The following is a 21,372-nucleotide window of genomic DNA, read 5'->3' on the forward strand; positions in this document are numbered from 1 at the left end:
ATCGAGACCATCCTGGCTAACAGGGTGAAACCCCGTCTCTACTAAAAATACAAAAAATCAGCCGGCGTGGTGGCGGCACCTGTAGTCCCAGCTACTCGGGAGGCTGAGGCAGGAGAATGGCGTGAACCCGGGAGGCGGAGCTTGCAGTGAGCCGAGATCCGGCCACTGCACTCCAGCCTGGGCGACAGAGTGAGACTCCGTCTCAAAAAAACAAACACACACACACACACACACACACACACACACACAGGAATTGGAATAAAGACTTACTGCCCTACTCCTTAAAGGGTAAGGAGGCACCACAACTCCTAACAGATACAGTAGGGGATACTTTTGTGAAAATACCGCGTTATTGATATTTCTCACTGGTGTTTGCCTAAGTGGTATTTTTATGGCAGTGCTAACAATTAGAATAATCTGCTCCAACAAAAAGGAATGTAACTTGACACATTTTAGAAAAAGGCAAAAATGTTTATTATTTTCTTAAGTATTTTTTTTTTTTTTTTTTTAAAGAAGCCAATAAAAGAATATTCTAACAGTCCCTAAAAAGTAAGGGAGAGTCCCTCTCAGGCCCTTCAGGCTTGTCCCTGCTTGATTATTACGCCGGTCTCTGTCACCCCCCAGTGGACACCACACTCAACTACAAGCCTCACCCATCAACAGCCTCCGAGGCGTCAGCAGGTTTTCGCACTCAGTAAGAGGCGCATCATTGCAGCAAAGCGCTTTAAGTGCTCGCTTTGTGACCAGCGGTCTACTTCTACGCTTTCAACAGCAGAATACACATACTCTGACTGTTCTAACAGTTTTCGGGAAGAATCGGTGGGGGGGGTCACTCTCAGGAAAATAATTCTATTATTCTAGGAAAGTTATCCCCTTCCAGATCAAACAGTAAGTCCAATTGTATTTTTAAATATTCTGGACTTCAAATATATTACCTGAAAAATCAAATGACATTATTTCTGTTTAATGTAATATTATCCAAAATATACAATTCAAACACTTGTAGCTTTCAATAACGTGATGAAAAGAAACAGAATTTGCTTTCTAAATTATGGCTGTAATTTTTTTTAAGTTCAAAAAATTTTTATAGTTAGGTTCCTAGGCTTGACTTTTTTTTCCCAGCAGATTAAACCTGAAAGGTAAAGGAAAAAGAGCCTATTATGTAAACACACATCTCTCACTATAAACCTGTTTAATGCCACACAAATGCAAGAGGTCTCTGTTAAGTAACTTTAAAAACCTACGCTTCGTTTCCTAGAGTTTCAACTTTTACACACATGTAAAAACGTTTAAGTGTAATATCATTTTACATTATATGAATAAATAAAAGTGAAAACCCACTCCAATCCTCAAAAAGTGGGGCAATTCCTAAACTGGCATCCAATAAAACTGCTTCGCTTCTAGGTGCATGCAGTCAAGCTAGAGAATGGTTTCCTACGCCCAAAAAACTGCCTCATGCTAACCTTTTGTAGACAGTTTATTATCTAAAAAATACATTAGGATTTCATTTATTCAATAGAAGTACCTAATACAGCCATAGCCGCAGCCACAGCCACACAGTGTTATTAGGTGCTGGTGAGGCAGGAGCCGGTCACTGTCCCAGGGAACTTTCTGTCTAACAGAGACACGTCTGACAGAGGCACTGAAAGTGTGAGGACGAAAGCATGTGTAGTGGATAGGCCAGAAAGCATGTGTAGTAGACGGGCCAGGCACAAAACAGGAGAAGGTGATCAACTTCTGTGGATTTGGGGAGGCTGGGGACCCGCTGAGAAGGCTTCAGGCGATGCTTAAACCAAGTCATGACACTCAGCAGAATGGATAAGGACAGAGGCATTTGAGGAATGGTCAGGGGCATTCTTGGAGGAGGAGCGTATTCCAATGCAAAGTGCAAAGTATTCCAATGCAAAGTATTGCAAATTATGCAAAGTATTACAAAAAATGCGAAGTATTCCAATGCAAAGTGAAAGCGCAGGCTTGTTAGAGCAGTGAGCGGCCAGGCGGCGGGCCAGGTGGGTGTAGTGCACAGCTCTGGAGTCAGCTGACAGAACTCTCATTCCCAACTGTCTGACCTCGGGCAGTTACTTAACCTTGAAGCCCAAGTTTCCTCAACAGTAAGCTACTAATAATAATAGTGATGGCAAACTCCCCATGAAAACTATTCAAAATTAAAATAAATGCCACTTAATTACAAATTATTGACCTACTAAAGTAGGAACAAATGAACAGAGGATTTCATCAGGTTCAAAGATCTCTAAAAGTAAAAAGTCAAGATCTTCTGGGTGGAAAGGTGCAGACCATGAGGAGAAGGAAGAATGAGGTGGTGGGGGAACAAGGTCTAAGGAATCCGGACTATGTGACAAAGCCATCTCGTGGGCACCACCCTCGAGATAATGAAGGTGGTGCCGCCCGATGGAACTCACTCGCAGTTCCAGCTCATGATTCAGCTGACTGAGAAAGCACACCCCAAATTTATCTGGGAAAAAAGTCTTAATTCCTGAAAATCTAGAAATAAATGCCAAAGCTTAACAGAATCAAACGTGATTAATACTGTAGTTTTTTGCATTAAGGAATCTGTTTGCATTTAGAATTTTCTGTGTTTCACATATTTCTATTTCAGAGAATCTGGCCAAGTTGGCCTTCTTATGCCAATTTTAAAATATGCAAATAAGTCACTGATTTGAACTTTTGATTATTTAAACTTATAAACAGTATATTGAAACAAGAGACTTAAGGTTCAGCATATTCTTAAGGTTGAATTTATTAGATTTGCACGTTTTTTAGAACTAGGAAACATTTTATTTTTAAATTGAAATTTGATACATTTAAAAGAAACTCGATATATTACATTTATAAAGGGAATTAAAAACGTTTGTAGGGGTTTATAAGTGGAACCAAACATTAACTAAAGTTCCATTAGACGAGAATGTTAAAATTTGCCAGATTTAAAAATACTATACTAACTTCTGTAAACTGAATTAATATAAGGAAGAAAAACGTTTCTTAATTTGTAACTTTAATAAATACTAACTTTTAAAACCTAAATAATCATGTGCATAGAAAATTTGTCCTTGAGTTAAGGATTTTTAAAAAAAACTTGCATCAACAAATGCCTCCTGCAAAGGGCTGCTGGAAAAAAATAAGTTAATATGTGAATACAAAGCATTTAGCAAAAAGTCTATCATAGAAGACTCAAAGTTTGCTGTTATCATTACTATTAGGTGACTCAAAAGTGGCCGGGGAGGCGGGATGTGAAGTGTAGAAGCCGCAGACAGGAGAGAAAGTGTGTCACACTAAGGAGTGTGGATGTTCTCCCGTAAGCACTGAAGTACCCCAAAGGCTCTGGCCATTTACCAAGACTAAAATGGCTCTGTTAACTATTCTGAGAAAAATCTTCTTTGATTCTTCTATCTAGGTCATAAACTATAAATCTGGCTAAACTGGCAGACATAGTGGATTAAAACAGGCTTTCTAACCAGAATGACTTCTGTTAATCGACGAAAGTGCTGCCAAATGGCTTCATCTGAATAGAAGACAGCATGGGGGAAAACCAGTAAACAGAAAAACAGTAAGCATTTATTCCGCCTTTTCAGTAGTAACTACATTTTAAGGTAACCAAAGAGTTATATTTAAGGTAACTCTCTTGATAAGGGAGGAAAAGCTCTTTGTTACAGAAGAAAGTCTGCCAAAAAAAAAAAAAAAAAAAAGTAAAAGAGGCTGGGCGTGATGGCTCACGCCTGTAGTCCCAGCACTTGGGGATCACCTGAGGTCAGGAGTTTGAGACCAGCCTGACCAACACGGAGAAACCCCATCTCTACTTAAAAAAAAAATACAAAATTAGCCAGACCTGGTGGCACATGTCTGTAATCCCAGCTATTTGGGAGGCTGAGGCAGAAGAATTACTTGAACCTGGGAGGCAGAGGGTGCAGTGAGCCGAGATCGCGCCACTGCACTCCAGCCTGGGCAACGAGAGCAAAACTCTGTCTCAAAAAAAAAAAAAAAGTGAAAGAAATCACTGAATTTGAAAATCACTATTTTGCAACTTCTGAAGAAATTTGATATAGGTAAGGATTATCAATGGAAGCTAAAAAGCATGAGGGAGAGTGTTAAAGGGAAACTGGACATCTCCATACAGTGTCAAGACATCATCCACAGATTACCTGCTAACTGAAAAGATTTTTTTTTCAGTTAAAAAAACTTTTATTTTAAATCAAAAAGATATGATTATCATCACCAAACTCAGCATCTCCAATATTAAGAAAACACTGTGGGACTCCTGTCTAATCTAAATCTTATTAAACTGCTACATCTAGCTTCTAGTTTGCTGAAACTACACAGAACACCAGGAAAGAAAAATCAGACAACTCCTGAGTGTGGGACATTCCACAGAAGAGCGGGACTACGCTCTTCAGCAGGGCAGTGTCATTCACAGGAAAACAAAAGTGGGGGGGTGAAGAGGGAGGAAGAAGAAAGGAGGAGTACTGCTCCCTGACAAGTGACTTAAGCCCGTAAGACAAATACAAAATGTAGCCCTGACTAAGTGCTGGTGAGAAAAACAGCTTAAAAGGCAGCCTAAGGGACAACTGGAAATATTCCCACATGGAGCTGTCATGAGATCATGCTGAGGAGTCACACTGTAGTCACACTGTTACACTTGTTAGTGGAGCAATGGCATTGTGGTTGGCTGGGGGAAGGTCCTTGTTTCTCGGCTACAGAGACAAGTATTTGAGGTGAAGTATCCCGATGTCCTTATTTTCACTTTAAAATTGTTCAATAAGCTGGGCAATGCGTACCTGGAAGGAAGTCATTATACATTTCCTTACTTTTGAGTATGTTCAAAAAGCTTCACAATAAAAAAGTTTTAAAAAATGTTTCAACAGCAACTACAAAACACACAGAGATAAAATAAAGGTACAAAAATGCTAACAGTTAAATCTATGAGGTGGCATGTGGGTAATCATTGGTAATTTTTTTATCATATTTCTCTGTATTTTTGATAGCTTTCCTAAGTAAACTTAAAAGAAAAGACGCCAAACCCACACACAAAAACCCCCACGAAACTCCTTCTCACACAAATCTAGTTAATAAAAACCAAAAATTTAAATGGTAGACACTGTAGACTATAACAATGATAAAAAAACTACATGTCAAAAAAAACATAGACATGAATACAGCAAAAGTCATGCCTTTCAACACTTTCACAAACCACCCCCATACTATGAAATAAATAAGCATTTGACTTTTATTATTATTATTATTTTTTCAAGATGGAATCTTGCTCTGTCACCCAGGCTGGAGTACAGTGGTGCAATCTTGACTCACTGCAACCTCCGCCTCCTGGGTTCAAGCAATCCTTCTGCCTCAGCCTCCCGAGTAGCTGGGATTACAGGCACCTGCCACCACGCCCCACTAATTTTTGTATTTTTAGTAGAGACAGGGTTTCATCATGTTGGCCAGGCTGGTCTCGAGCTCCTGACCTCAAGTGATCTGCCCGCCTCGGACTCCCGAAGTGCTGGTATTACAGGTGTGAGCCACTGCACCCAGTCAAGCATTCGACTTTATGGAAAAAAGAAGAAATAAACTAAGAAAATCAGAATTAACTAATTCGAGAGCTGATTCTTGATACAAGCCAATTAATAAAGACTAAATTCTGGATAATTTTATCAAAGAGCGGGAGAAGGTACAAAGAAAGTGAGAAATGAAAATGTAGGACTGTTACAGATATATGATAAAAGAACCATAAGATACTTTGCAAAACCTTACATAAATATATTAAGAAACCAGAAATGAACAGCTTTCTAGGAAAACATAAATCACCAAATGACCCACATTGACCTTAGAAGATAAAACAAATCAAAACATTAACCCCCAAAACAATTATATTAGATGGAAATAGTTTCACAAATATATTTTCGAGTTGTTAAGGAATAATTTTAATACTATGTTAAAGTTCTAGAACACAGAGAAAGAAGGAAAGCTTCCAAATTATGAGGACAGTATAACCTGACAACACACAGACATTTTGGTTAACTGCAATGAAATCTCAGGAATAACCACTTTAAGTGTTAAGTAAAATATTAGAGAGTATAAATCAGCAGTACTATAAAGGAAAAACTTGTAACAACCAAGTGAAGTTTATCCAAGAATTGCAATGAATGGTTCACCACTAGGAAGTATATTAACAAAATTATTCATGTAAAAAGGTTTTAAAGGAAAAAAATGATTAACTCATTTGTGTTCAAAAGGCATTCAAAAAAACTGAACATGCACTTTGATTTTTCAAGAAAACTTAAAAACAATAATAGCTGAATACTTTCTAGCTATTTTCTAAAAAAGAGGATGCATGAATACTGAAAAGGAAGAGGAAGAACGATTATTTGTTGAAGATAAGATTGTGTATCTGAAATCTTAAAAAATCTAAGATAATTGATCAAATATATTGGCTACAAAAATAATATTAAAAGGATACCGAGAGTTTTCCAAACCAGTTAGAAAGAAATGGCAGAAAAGCTTCAACTTGCAATAGCAATAAAAGATACAACTATCCCCCATAGGACTTGGCACCCCTGCCTTCACTCTGTTTGGGTCTCTTCTGCAGAGCCCCTGCTTAGGCTCCAACGCCAGTGGCAGCGGTAACGTCCACACACCTGATGCTGTGGGGAAATGGCAGGTCTGCAGCACACCTGGGGTTGTCCAGTGACCACCTGCTGACAGCCACATTTTATATGGTACATGAGTGGGGGGCGGAATGTGAGACCAGAAATGTCTCACAGTCACATGAAGAAAACAAACCTCGACTGTAAAATAAAAGCTTTTACTTAGAAAAACTCAATTTTTAAAATACCAGTTTTCTCTCAAAAATCCTTAATTTCAGTGCAATCTCAATACTAATAAAATAATATATCTGAATAACACTAAAATAGTAGTGGATTCTCTTTTATAACTTGACAAAATAATACAAAGTAATGAGGGGACATTTGCCCTAACAGATATTCAAAGGGTAACTGGAGGCCGGATACTCCTGTAATCCTAGCACTTTGGGAGGTTGAGGTGGGCATATTGCTTGAGTCCAGGAGTCTGAGACCAGCCTGGGCAACACGGCAAAACCTTGTCTCTACAAAAACTACAAAAATTACCCAGGAGTGGTGGCATGCGCCTGTAGTCCCAGCTACCTGGGGAGACTCAGGTGGGAGGATCACTTGAGCCGGTGAAGTCAAGGCTGCAGTGAGCCATGACTGTGCCATTACACTCCAGCCTGGGCAACAGAGTGAGACCCTGTCTCATATTTAAAAAGTGTAACTGGAAAAGCAGAGAGCAGTGGAACAGAATAGAGTGCCAAAATGTCATTTAATAAATGCCACTAATCCACATGACTAATGGTTTGGAAAATAAGCAGAGCTGAGTTCTTATTCCATAACAAAAAGTAAATTCTAGATGAGCTAAAGATTTAATCATACTCAATTATATCTCAATGAAGTTGTACCCATAAGCATTAAAAAAACATAAATGTTAGAAGAGAAATATGGGTACTTAAGAAAAAGCACTTCATCCAGCATGTGGAAAATTCTTTACAAAAAACACAAAAGCAAGAAGCCATAGGGAAAGCTGTATGGAAGATGTCTGCAACACATAAGAAACTGGCCAATCTCCTTAACAAGAGCCTGTATGAACAGACCAATAGAAAAATGGGCAACAGATGAACCGGGAAGTTCACAGCAAAAGAAAGAAGGATGCCCCAAAGATATCTAAGAAAGATACTCAAAGAACTACCAATCGAACAACAATGGAAGACTCTATCCAATCAGCAAACATTTTAAAACGTAACAGCGCCATGTTTTCATGTGGGCCTAGGAAAACAGGCGTCATCGCACGTGACTCAGGGGAGGTCACACTGCCACAGTTATATAAGGAGTCAAAAGGAAGTGGCATGTTCATGTAGAGTTTTTATTTATTTATTTATTTATTTTGAGTCAGAGTCTGGCTCTGTCGCCCAGGCTGGAGTGCAGTGGCGCAATCTCGCTTACTACAAGCTCCGCCTCCCGGGTTCACGCCATTCTCCTGCCTCAGCCTCCCGAGTAGCTGGGACTACAGGCGCCGCCACCACGCCCAGCTAATTTGTTATATTTTTAGTAAAGACGGTTTCACCATGATAGCCAGGATGGTCTCGATCTCCTGACCTCGTGATCCGCCCTCCTCGGCCTTCCAAAGTGTTGGGATTACAGGCGTGAGCCATTGTGCCCGGCCTTATGTAGGTTTTTAAAAGGATAGATGTGCCACGGAAATTTCTTGGTATGATGTTCATTTAATTATCTTAGTGTTCCATATACAGTTCATAACAATTTAAAGAGAATGACAAGCAGGCGATGAAAGGCAGATGGTCGTGCTACAAAATGTAGAGATGCCTTATCCATTCTACCTTCACTGCCAGTAGGATTAGAGCATGATTCTGCTATTATTTATTCCTCCTCTTTTCTCCCCTGCCCCATTCTCTGTCCCCATTCTATCATTTCCTGGTAAAACGATCTTACAGACTACTACTACTAGGTTTCCCTATCTGCACAATGTAGATGAGCACTTTTATGAGTTATTTTTAGAGATTAAATGAGACAGCACCTGTGGTATGTGGCACACAGTAAACATCCAATAAATATTAGCTGCTAATTAGATGCTAAGTCACCACCATCGCAATCCATGACACAGGTTTTGAATTATCTCATGTTTAAATAGTTCTATATTTTTTCTTCTGCATTTGACTTTTACTAAAATTTGCCTTGAACTCTTTTTAGGAGGCAAGATATTTAAAAATAAATGATAGAATAAAATAAATAAATAAAAATAAATGATAGTAGAAAACGGACGTCATTACACTGAATAGGAGAGGGCTGACCTCACTTAACAAAGGCAACGGCTCCACAAGGCCTAGGCCCACACCCCATTACTGCTGTGAGGGATGCTTCCTAGGAACCTGGATGACCTTGAGCAAACCTCGGAGCAGCGCTGATTAGACCCTTCTCAATTAAGTAAATAAAAGCAAGCATCTTGGTTTTTATCAAAAGTACTTTCATGGTTTTATCCATGAAAGTACTGCTTGTCCTTCTGTACAGACATAGCCAACCTGACACACTGATTGGGAAACACCAAATTCACCTCTACCTGAGGGCATACGTAACTGACTTTCTTTACTTTTCATCTCTCGCCCATGACCTTCCACCTCCCTAGCCTCTTACTATACCCATCCACTGCAACAAAGATAAGAAAGAAGAAAAGCAAAAGTACCTTTTTCTCAAGACATACATGGTCAAGTACTATCTGGTCGAAACTTTGAAAGTTATTCCTCCTGTGATTGTTTGACATTTTCATTTTGTTCCCTCCCTTCCTGCACTCCCCTTCCTCCCTTCCTCTGTCCCTCTCCCATTTACCCTGCAGCTAGCTCTAGTAATGCCCCATTTACCCTCTGTTATCATTCTCATACATTCTAGCTCTCCAGTGCACACCCTGAGAGCTTGCTCTCATCTTTCTCTTCAGTTCTTAAATCCCCAGCAAAGTAGTACCTAGCAGAAAACCTATTAGTAGGTGCTGAAAAATGTCTTACAGTAAGTGAATAAAATATATTATCTATACTGCAACATACTGCAAAGAGCCCTGGGCTAGTAGTCAGTAACTGGCCTCCAGTCTCAGTAATGCTATTTGGTGGTTCTGTGGCTTCATATTTAAGCTACTTAAGCACTTAAGTATCCATTTCCTCAACTATAAGATAGGGCTTTTACTTGCTCTACTTACTATTACATATGGTTTCACAAAATGAGATGAAGAAAGCAAAAAACGCTTATTGTTATGCTAGTTTAAAGCACCATGGCTACTTCTGTTGAACAAGAGTATTTGCCAACCAAATTTCTAAATGTAAGCAAGAATAGTACAGTCACCTAATTAGGAGAGGCAGATATAATTAATATGTTTACTTGCCTTTCCCTAAAATAAGAAAAAAGCCAAAGCAGCTGAGCTGGTAAGGCGTTCATCCAGGTTATGTCATCACAAGTATAATGCTTACGCTGTGGGCAAGAAACAGCCCATGTTAATTGTGCCATGTCTTCCAATCTTAATTACAATGTAGATATAAAGTATTGGGGTAATTCTTACCAGGTTCTGGAAGGTCTAACTTTGCCCGCTTTAGTTCTGCCATAGAAATCTGAAGTTGCTCTATCACAAAATCATCTTCAAAGAAAAAATCCTTTGCCAGGGTCTCCTGAAAAAATTCTACAAGTTCTTCCATGGACAATTTCATTAGATGTTCTAAGAAAGGATAAGAGAAATGAAAATGCCAAGTGAATACTTTAGGTGGGAAGATATTCTGTTATATTCAGGTGTAGTATAAAAGGGCATTAAAAAGGGTACAAACAGCATACAACTTACATATGGCATTGAGGACATCATTAAAACTCAGTAAGACAAAAATACTGCCTGATATTAAAGCAGCCACACAGAAAAGCCGGAAAGTTTACTGGGAGAAAGGAAAGGAGGAGAATACCGCCTAATACTTCCTCACTGGAATAACTACACCTAGGCATTAGTATTACCCCAGGGCAAGAGCTTCTTGGAGACAGAGACAGAAAGACTATCTCAGCCTGCATGAGGCCTTTCTCTTTTATTGATATGGAGCTCCAACTGCTATACGCAAGCCCCATTTTAAGTCTGTATTTCTGTTTCAGAATTTCCCAGAACATCTGGATTTTAATCTTGTGAGTTTTATTTCTACTTTTGAAATTCATTTTCTTGGAAAAAGACATTCAAATTAAATATGAACACAAAGCAGAAAGTAAAAATCTGCTAAGATCTCATTACATAATACCCTACAGGTAGATCCAGGTATTTACAAGTGTTTATGTATATCAATTGAAGAATCCAAATTATACTTTTCAAGTTATTCCCCTTTTTGCTTTTTTTCCCATTTAATAATGTATCGCTGATACCTCATTTCAACAAATATGATTTTACATCATCATTAACAGCTGTAAAAGAGTGTACTATATGTATGCATTATAATTGACTTAATTAGTCTTCTAGTAATGGCCATTTAGGTGGTTTTTGATTTCTTATTATTTAAAACCACTGCGATGAACCTCCAGTAACAACATATTTTTAAGACAATCAGTAAGAAAAAAAAAGAAAAAGGAAGGAAAAAACTTATTATGAGCTTTAGCTAACTATTGGTTAATATGCCCAGAGTTTTTCTTTTTTTTTAATTGGCTAACAACAAATTGTATATATCTGTGGTAGACAATATGTTTTGATATATGTATACACTGTGGAATGACTAAATCAAGCTAATTGACACCTCATTACCTCCCATACTTATCTTTTTGTAGTGAGAACATTTAAGCTCTCAGCAATTTTCAAGTATACGGTACATTATTATAAATTATAGTCACCATGCTGTATGATAGCTCTCCAAAACTTATTCTTCCTGTCTAACTGAAACTTGAACCAGCATCTCCTCCCATCCCGCAGCTACCCTTCCATTTCGGAAGCTTTATATGGTGGGGATGGAACTTCACTTGAGCTTTCTCTCTCTAACCAAGAAAAATACACAGCAGCAGACAGATTTGTCCACAGCTCATTTAGTCCAATGATACGGTAGAATGTAAAGTAGTTGCTATGCTTAACGTTTATTTACAAGGGTGAAGAAACTTTTTACTTGTCAAAATTAATCAAGGGTCATATAAGTAACAGCTTAAGAAGGAGATGAGAGCTACAAAGAAATACATTATGTTTCGACTTCCTCATTCTTGAGGGAACATTAAGCTAATGTCTCTTAATTAAAATGTACTTCTGTTCTCTATTTTGATCCATTAACAATCCAGAAAGAAAGTCGGGGGGGGGGGGAGGAGGACGGGGGAGAGAGAGAGGGAGAGAGGGGGAGAGAAGGAGAGGGGAAGAGGGGCAGGGAGGGGGAGGGGGAGGGAGGCGAAAGGCGGTGTGCGGGGCAGGTGCAGGGAGGAAGGAAAAGAGATTTCACAAGATCAAATGACAGACCTGAATCCTGGAAGATAATTCATAGTCAATTGTTTTGTTTTGGTCCACTAGTTGGGGAAAGAAGAATTGAGTATAAGGGAAGTGAACCACAACAATTCTGAGTCCTTTTCTTGAAAAAACTAAACATAACAAAAGTGCTTTAAAGGGCATTTTCATTCCTATCTAAAGTATGGATAATCTGGCAGTCCTACAGTCCATGCTTTTCAAGTAAGCAACCAAACAATCTTATAGTAAAGTCCGTAACACGTACTTAGAACAATGACAAGCACAGCAGAGAGAAAAACTACAAACAAGACCCTGTGCACTCTAATTAGTTTATAATTTAGTTGGGAAGCGGGACAGATCATTCAATAATAACATAAGAGAGTTGAGTGTACAATGAACATGAAACTATGTGGTATGACCTAGATTAGAAGTACGTACTATATGAAGCTCTAGAGCTTTCAATGATTTTCTTTTCTGCATAGCTACAAGAGAAGTCACATAATTTTTAAGGCTGAATTGAGACTTTAAAGATGAATAAGGTTCTTCATGGAACTTCATAAGGTTCTCATGTCTTTATTTTAAAGTAAGGCATAACATATCAAATTTATAGAGCCCTTAAAATATTGCAACTGAAGACTAAAAATTTTCCAATTTTTTTTTTTTAAACCTTGCTGCATTTATCTGCCTATAGACACTGGCTGAACTTGCCCCAGAGGCCATAATGCACTCAGGTAGAGAAGTGGGTCTTTGTGCTCCCATCCACAGTTCAGAGCTGGGTGCTATTCACCCTGGATGAAGGAAACAGTAATAGAAAATGTTTTCTCCAGCCCTTTGAACTAAGGGACCTGGTTTCTTTGGTCTTCCTTCTCTTACTGCAAACTTGAGATTCAGACTGATGGAAAGAACAAGGGGTCCCAGTGGAAACAAATACTTGACGAAAAATATTACTAGTGAAACCAACTAACTGCACTCTACAAAAAGAGTGAAAATGACACTGGTATAAACAGAAAAGAACCAAAGACCTTTGCAGTGAAGTAAGCTTCTAGTCATGAGAAAGAACTTATAAAAATATGTGACCAATTGATGATAATTTCTCCAGTGATTTTCAAAAAAAATTTAAACCACTATTAAAAAACAATGAATTTGAAGTAGGGTGCAGAATGAGAAATCAAAGCCTCAATTTTTTATGAAATTTTAGAGTTTAAGCATTTTCTTACTTTTGTGTAATTTTAAGATTGTGTAAGACATAGCAGTAAGAACTCGTTCTCCTTCAAAGATGTAGATATCCCATATTCTGAGGTTTAGTGTAAAGGGAGTCTATAATTAAAAGCAAAACAAAACAAAAATAAGGTTAACAGCTTCCCCTCACCTTGTATTTATAATTTTATGACTGAGTTTTGTAAATAAATACTTACACGATCAAGGAAACACTGAAAAAACCATTTCATTGTGTAAAAACTTGTGTAGATTTCTTGAGAATCCTGAAAAAACAAAGAGCTCACAATTTCCGGATTGTAGTAAACTAAATTTAACAAAATAATACGAAGTTAGGAAGGCTGTTGGATGCAGCTATCAAAGCTAAACACATTTACTTCCCAAATTCACTCCAAAAATAAATTCCTCTTATGACGGGACTATAATACAACACTTAGATTCTCTTTAATATATTTTACAGTGAGCTATCTTTGTTTACCTAAACTACTGTGTTTTATAGTAAGGCATACATATAGTTCACTAACAACGAGTTTCTGTGACTCTGAAAAAATACTTTCTGTACAATGAAAAAAACCTCCAAAACAACAGGAAGATCCCGTATCTTTAAATTATCACATTGTTTGCATTATTAGCTTCAAAGAAGTTCAAATCCCTCAGTAGGAACTGTGATAGCCTATCAATATTAAATTTTACAAATGTAATATTTTGTAAACAACTGGGAATTATAACTGCATAGTAAATGAAATGGATGACACTATAAATTAATAAGGTAATTGGGACCAAAGACAATTTAATTATCCCAGCTTTTTGGGGCGGGGTAGGTGGGTGTAAGTCAGTGTCACATCTACCTACCAAGTGTTGCTTAAGCTTGGACAGAAATTTGTTCAGTATTTTTTCATGATGTTCTTGAAACCTCAAGAGTTTAGGAAAACCTTGGACAAAAAAGCCTAGAATACAAACATAAAAACAACACTTCATAAACAATACCAACAAAACCCTCCAATCTTAAAATGCAACATATTTCTTTCCTTTGTAACTGTCAAAAATAAAAAGAAACATCCAGTAGTTACCAAAATATTTTTTCTCCCCACCCAGGAAGTAACTGTATATAAGCTTTCAGTAATGAAACTTTGAGCCTAGGATTTGTTTGCTAAAGATCCGTGTTCACACTGGAAATGCAAAGTACTGAGGTAACCTTTAGTTATAAAATCTCACAGGCAGACACAGAAACAAACATCTGTAAGTATAAACTTACCCTTAATAATGAGCCAAACTGCATTCTAAGTGTAAATGTTAGGATAGTAGAATTAATATTATTTTATAGATTAGTCTAGTGACAATAATTGCTGAAGGTAAGCTATCAAATAGGTTTAAATGACCATTTCCTAAAATTGGACAGTCTTGCACATAATTACATACCACTTAAATTTGCATTCCATTGTACTTCAAGACAGATCAGCAACACAACCCCATGGGAAAGCAAAATAAAGACTGACAGGGAAGAGCGGCTTTCTTCAAGATGCCTTTTGGAATGATACTACCCTACTGGAAGGTAACTCAATATAATAACATGTCTTACTTTTAGAGTCTATTTACTAGATGCAAAGTGCCCAGACCCAGTTACCATGCAGATGATATTTGTTAAGTAATTGGCAAGGAACACTAAGGGAGAAAGACAAATGCAAACACATACATACCCCCCTCACTCTTCCACACACACATAATATCCTCACATGGTCAGAGTGTGAGATTTCAGTAACAATGAGCTATAGAAAGTCATAATTTTGAAAATATTAAAACAGTATTTTAAATATATAGCAGGTTCCCCACCACACAAAGCTTATTCACAAACTGAACTTGGAAGATTCATTCTTAGAATAGCTAGTGTTAAAATTATTTTAAATTTGATATTAACACTTAGAATAACTAGTGTTAAAATTATTTAAATTTGATGGCACTAGGAAAATAATTTTGCATTATATGAACAAATGCCACTTTTATTTCCAAGACAAGTTGTGATCTAAGGGCGGGGGCTGTGGCTCACACCTGTAATCCCAGTATTTTGGGAGGCTGAGGTGGGAGGTTCACTTGAGTCCAGGAGACTGAGACCAGCCTAGTCAACATAAGGAGACCTCATCTCTACAAAAAATTTAAAAAATTAGCCAGGCATGGAGGCACATGCCTGCGTGGTTCCAGAATCTAGAGAGGCTAATGAGGCAGGAGGATGGCTTGATCCCAGGAGGTCAAGACTGCAATAAGTCACAATCACGCTACTGCACTCCAACTTGGGTGACAGAGCAAGACCCTGTCTCAAGAGTTGTAATCTAAACTCTCCGAAATAAAGTCTATTGCTTAATTTGGCAAAAACAAGGAAAAAGTTATTATAAACAGTGTTAACTTGAAAACGAAAAAAATCAGCAGGTTCTGAGATATTAAATAATCGAGTGCCTAGAACATGTTATCAACCTTTTAAGTGGAACCAATTTTATGCGAAAAAACTAAAAACTACACTTGAAATATAAAACTACTTAATTATTACCTTTCCTTTAAAAACCTAAGTGCCATTTCTCAATGACTGTTTTTTTGACAAGGTGTTATACATCACAATATCCGGTCAATGGTAAACATTTCACTTAAATGATAATTTCATGACCATCTAAAAGTTCTGATTAAAAGGCATCTTTTATTTCTCCCAATAATATACCTGTTCTTAAATTCCTCCAATCCTAAATTAGTTTCTTTTGACCAAGGGCAAGTAAGAAAGAATTTCAAAATGCCAACAATATACTTTGGAATAAAGACAAAGGAAAATAAATGTAAACATTTTAGAAAAGTTCAATAATGAAAAATGAAAGAAGAAACTAGTAACAAATACTAATGAACTCAACGAGCCCTGAGACATTAAATTTGTTGTATGTAACTCTTGCAAGCATCTTTGGTTTTGCTTTAATCTACCTTTTTCCCTACCTTGATTGTTTAGATAAAGCACAGGGTGTTCTTACCATGCATGGCATGTTTAGGGCCTGAGAAGAGTTTGACCAGGGCCCAGAAGGCATCTTCCTCGTTCATATACATGAGGAGTAAAGCTGTGATCTGGCTCATCCCCTGACAATACCCGACTTCCTGGGGAGCAAAGGGGAACACAGAAGCTGGGGAGTTTAGCCGAATTACATACATATGTACAGAGAAAAAGCTACTCTATAAAAACCAGAAAATTCCTACACACATCGTTTAATAGTCCATTCTAGAGACAAATACTATACTCTTTACAGTATTATGCCACATAAGAGAATAAAATTGTGCTCAAAAATAAATGTACAGGTACAAAGTGTAAATTGCTACATATTTTTATTGGACTCCGTTCAACACTGTCACACTTTCTTTAAAGAGTGTTAATATTTATTTCACTTTATGTATGATTCTTAGCTCACTATATCTCTTCTTTGCTCAGTGGCTGGCAAAGTCTCTCCTCCTACAATACCCAGTATGCTGTCTTGTCTCCTCTAGATTTCTGAACCCTTAAGCAGACACATTTTAGGATGCCCATGCACAGTCTATGCCTCCTCTCTAAGAAATATCCACTCTCCCCACAGTCCCTGCTTATGATGTGGCCTCAGGGATTCATGCTTGTGCCACAGGAACCACAGCTAATGGACCAGAAGAGGAGAGCTGACCCCAGGGGAAGAGTTAGTTGGTTGCACTGACTCATCAGACACTCTCTCTAGGAAATGTGAACAAAGCCAGAGACTGTAATCAGATGGGGGTATGTACTGGAACAGAATGCTCACACTGAGTCTGTGGGTACAATCTGAGCCAAGGAATAAGTGGCCAGTAGGCAAAGGAAGCAACCTGGAGAGAGAAACAGTGAACTGAACAGTTCACAGAGATCATCTGAGATACTGATGGCCCCCAGAATGAGAGAGATGGAAGGTGCAGTTTTCCTTCTCACCAGATGCTGCCCACCTTCCAGCTCCAATTCCAATGAGGCCTAACTAGTGCTTCCTTCTTATGAGATGTCCCTTTAATAACCCCTTTTTAACTTTTCCTAGTTTGAGTGAATTTCTGTTCTTACAATTTAAAGGTTTTAACTACAATAGAAATTATACATCCCAAGGTTCAAAGGTCCTCCCTGGGACCTATTCCGCAAGTATTCATTTAACACCCACATTAAGTCCAACACGAATTAATCTATCCCAGGTTATCTTCTTCCCCAACAATGCTGAATGCCTTAAGAAGAGCATGTCTATTACCAAAGAGTTTAGCCTCCTCCGGGGTATAGCCAGTAAGGGCACAGTTATCTTGTTTGGACCTCACCTAATAGATAAATGTGATTGTGAAAGGTAACTTCCCAAGAGCAAAGAGAGTTATAAAAAGTCAAACAAAATTAACCAAGCCACCCACTTCCTGTCCTTCTACCCTGTATGTCTGTTTAAAAATAAAAACAAAACAACACAAAACATTACCAAGCAAAACAACATGGAGGGAAAGAGAAAAGGTGAGACTCACTGGCATACTGTGGTCATATTTAGGTTCTTCCACTTCAGAATCAGCTCTGCTCTAAGGCCCTAGGGTTATCGCAGGGTTTCAGCTTAAAAAGATCCACAGAGCTAAAGAGACTGTGGAACCACCTAGCTCTGAGATGCAGAAATGTGCCCACAGGGCCCTGTTAGGTAGGGAGTGCCTCAGAATACAAATCAAAGACCTTGGGCAGGCAGGCCCCAACTTACCGTATTATAAATAGAATAGGCAGCAAGAACATGGAATAAGGATTGTTGCCTAGAGAAAAAAAAAATTTACATTAAATACAATTTAGTAATTTCACATATTTTAAACATTACAAACTTAATAAAGACTGAAAACAGATAATCCAGATAAAATTACTAATGTAATAAATTATCCCAAGTTCAAATTCAAAGACTCTAAAAAGTCTAAATTCAAGACTAGATAATATTCATTCTGAAAGGATTTACACCAAGAAAACACAAAAGACTTCAAAATTCCTTAAATGTGCTGCCCTCTTTTGCTGATCTATCTCACTTTGAGACCCTTCTGACAGAAGCAGCTGGCTTGACAGAATGGTGGAACGTCCTTTTGAGGGCTCAGTGACACTGCCAGCAAGGTACAATACCCTGCAGGGCTGGGGCGATGTCCTTGGGATGCTGAATATGCTCCATACCAGGCTCCAATACAAGGTGCTGTTTCTCCCAAAGCCAGGATTCAGGGGTCCAAGATTCAAAGGCTGGAAGTAGGAGTGGCTCATCATTCTCGCTAAAGATCCACTAGCAAAGCGTTTGCTTCTTGCCCCTGCAAGCTTGAGTTCTGCTGGTCTAGAGATCTTAGTTCCAAAAGGAAGAATGCTTCCACCATGAGACATAACAGTGATTCCACTGACCTGGAAGCTGAAACCGCCACCCAACCACTTTGGGCTCCTTATGCCTCTGAACCAACAGGCAAAGAAGGACGTGCCTGTGCGGGCTGGTGGGATTCTCCTGATTACTAAGGGGAACATGGGTTGTTATGACACAACAGACACAAGGAGGAGTATATTTGGAATGCAGAACACTTGGGGCATCTCTTACTAGTATTACTGAGCCCTGTGATGAAAGTCAATGGAAAACTACCAATTCAGGCACAACTGCTAAGTCCAGATTTTCAGGAAGGTTTGAGTCATCCCTCTAGGTAAAGAACCACAACCATCTAAGGTGCTTGCTGAGGGCAAAGGGAATATGGAATAGGCAGTGAAATGGGACATTAAAAATACCACCTGTGACCACACGACCAGTCACAGAAATGATCACTACAATTGTTATGAGTATTTCTTCCTTATTTTAGTGTAAATATATTTGTATATATACCAACAAATATTTTCTTCTTCCCTCTCTTTTCCCTTATCATCTAACATAAGGTATCTTAATAATAGTCAACTTTATACCACAGTGTGTAAGTTACAGGATACTAAAGCAGAAGTGTGATCATCTCCCAAGGACTTGGCATCCTCATGTGGGGAAAGAATTCGCACATTTCAGTTGTGAGCAGAATAGTGGCATCATGTTAGGTGGAAGGAAGACTTGGTTACTATCTTACCTGGAAATTTTTTAAGGTGGTGTGTGTGAGTGCCAAGTTGCCAAGGCTGGACTACAGTGGTTGGCTCTGGGTGTCAACTTGGCTAAACAACAATCCCCAGATATCCAAAACACTGATCTAGGTGTCACTGGGAACGTATTTTGTAGATTGATAAAAATCCATGATCTGTTAACTTTAAGTAGGAGAGATTATCCTAGAAGATCTGGGCAGGCCTCATTCAATCCATTGAAAGGCCATAAGGGCAGATTTGAGGCTTTTCTGAAGAGGAATCTCTGCCTGTGGCCAGCAGCTTCAGCTCATGCCCGAGGCCCAGGCTGTCCTTTCCGATGGCCTGCCCTGTGGATTTTGGCCTTGCCTAATCAGCTGGAGAAGACAATACCTTGAAATGTCCTAACATATATCTCCTATTGGTTTCTGTTTCCTGGTGAGACTCTCTGACTGACATAGAGATCAGCAAAAACTGTACTTTTCATTTATAAGTTGTCATAGCAATGATACATCAATTCATTAATTCCTCATTTCATTTCATTTCCCTTTTTTAAAAAAAAGTTTCATTTATGCGTGGGGGTCAAGGTTATAGAGATATATTTATCACTGACAAAGTTTTCACACACTGTCATTCTTCTATGACTTCTAATGAAAGTACCACATTTCTAAGAATTCCCAGATTATAAAATGAGTCTTTACCAATTTTATAGCACGTGCTATGTCAAAGGTTAAAAATTTTAAGTTAAATTAGATCTTAAGTTTCACACAACATGGACGCAAATGATCTGCAAAAGCTTAAACCTTTAGGACCTAAATCAAAATTACAGTCTATAAAGGCACTCTAATTTTAAGTTAATAAAGACTATTTATAAATGCGATTAACATTTCATAATATTAAACTTTACTTACTTAACACCGTATCTGTCTCTAAACATAATGTGGTCCCGAAACGTGCGGTTGACATCCAGGTCTATTTGTCTGATGTCAGGTGAACAGCCCCGTGCTCTGTGTTTTAATTTCTGAAGAGAAAAAGAGAGGGGAGAACAGATTTTTATGGAAATTAGTTGTTGAAAAGTCAATGACAAATAATAAAATAATTCTCATTAAAAAGTTTTTGGTTTAAAAAAATCATTCAATGGTTAAAAAAATCAAAACTATATATATAAAAAAGTACAGAATAGAAAATTTCCCTCCCCTCCATTCCCCCATTTCTCCTACTCCCTGCTTCTCCCTCTTCCCCTACCTTCCTTCTCTTCCATCCTATCTAGTTAGATTTTAATTTAGGATAGAGAACTTTTCAGGGTTTGCACTACTGAACTATGTGAAAGCTCTTCATGGCTGAGCCATGCAGTCTGTCATGATTTCTTTCTTTCCAGGATGATGCTTTTGTTTCCCTTGAAGCTAATCATTGCCTTGTTTCTCAATGTGCTTCGTTTCCCACCTAATTCAATCCCAAGCTCACTATAAATGGTATAATCTCCTCAGGTGATGTTCAGGTAGAGTAGGTGTTCCACCAGCTTCATCTTGCTGTCTGCTGCTCCTGCCTGTGCGGCCCGACCTCTGGGCCCGCTCTCACCTGTGAGGCCCGATCGCTGGGCCCGCTCCTGCCTGTGTGGCCTGACCTCTGTGCCCGCTCCCGCCTGTGCGGCCTGACCTCTGGGCCCGCTCCTGCCTGTGCGGCCTGACCTCTGGGCCCGCTCCTGCCTGTGCGGCCTGACCTCTGGGCCTGCTGCACAGCCTAGGTCCTGGAGCCTCCCTTCTCCAACTGCTGGGATGGTTTTCTCCCATGTTGGGCCCCCTGTTTCCTGGTCTCATATCTTTTTTTCTCAGGTTCTTCCCTTGCTCTGCAGGAACACATTCTTTAGTAGCTCCTGTGAAAGGCTGTATGGAAGATAAAGTTTTTGAAACTTTGAATATCTGATCATTCTACCCTCTTATTTAACTGTTTGGCTGTTTTAGAATTCTAAGCTGGAAAATACTTTTGCTCAAAATGCACGGCTTCACTGTCTTCTAGCTTCCAGTGTTGCTATTCTAATTTGTGTTTCTTTACATGCAATCTGCTTTTTCTCTCTA

At 38.6% G+C, this 21,372-nt stretch overlaps 1 protein-coding gene across 3 annotated transcripts in view; it reads right to left on the reverse strand.

The window, feature by feature from the left end:
* Window positions 1-21,372, reverse strand: part of USP6NL (USP6 N-terminal like) — a 154,836-nt gene that overhangs the window by 16,604 nt on the left and 116,860 nt on the right. For all 3 annotated transcript variants that reach the window (XM_050805281.1, XM_050805280.1, XM_050805282.1), the window contains 7 exons: window positions 20,209-20,318; window positions 17,955-18,003; window positions 16,230-16,350; window positions 14,080-14,174; window positions 13,428-13,493; window positions 13,230-13,329; window positions 10,135-10,287 (listed from right to left, as the gene is read on the reverse strand). In XM_050805281.1, the coding sequence (XP_050661238.1) occupies window positions 10,135-10,287; window positions 13,230-13,329; window positions 13,428-13,493; window positions 14,080-14,174; window positions 16,230-16,350; window positions 17,955-18,003; window positions 20,209-20,318 (694 nt within the window). The remainder of the gene's footprint in view (window positions 1-10,134; window positions 10,288-13,229; window positions 13,330-13,427; window positions 13,494-14,079; window positions 14,175-16,229; window positions 16,351-17,954; window positions 18,004-20,208; window positions 20,319-21,372) is intronic.

This window comes from Macaca thibetana, chromosome 9 (assembly GCF_024542745.1).
Source record: "Macaca thibetana thibetana isolate TM-01 chromosome 9, ASM2454274v1, whole genome shotgun sequence".
Taxonomy (NCBI): domain Eukaryota; kingdom Metazoa; phylum Chordata; class Mammalia; order Primates; family Cercopithecidae; genus Macaca; species Macaca thibetana.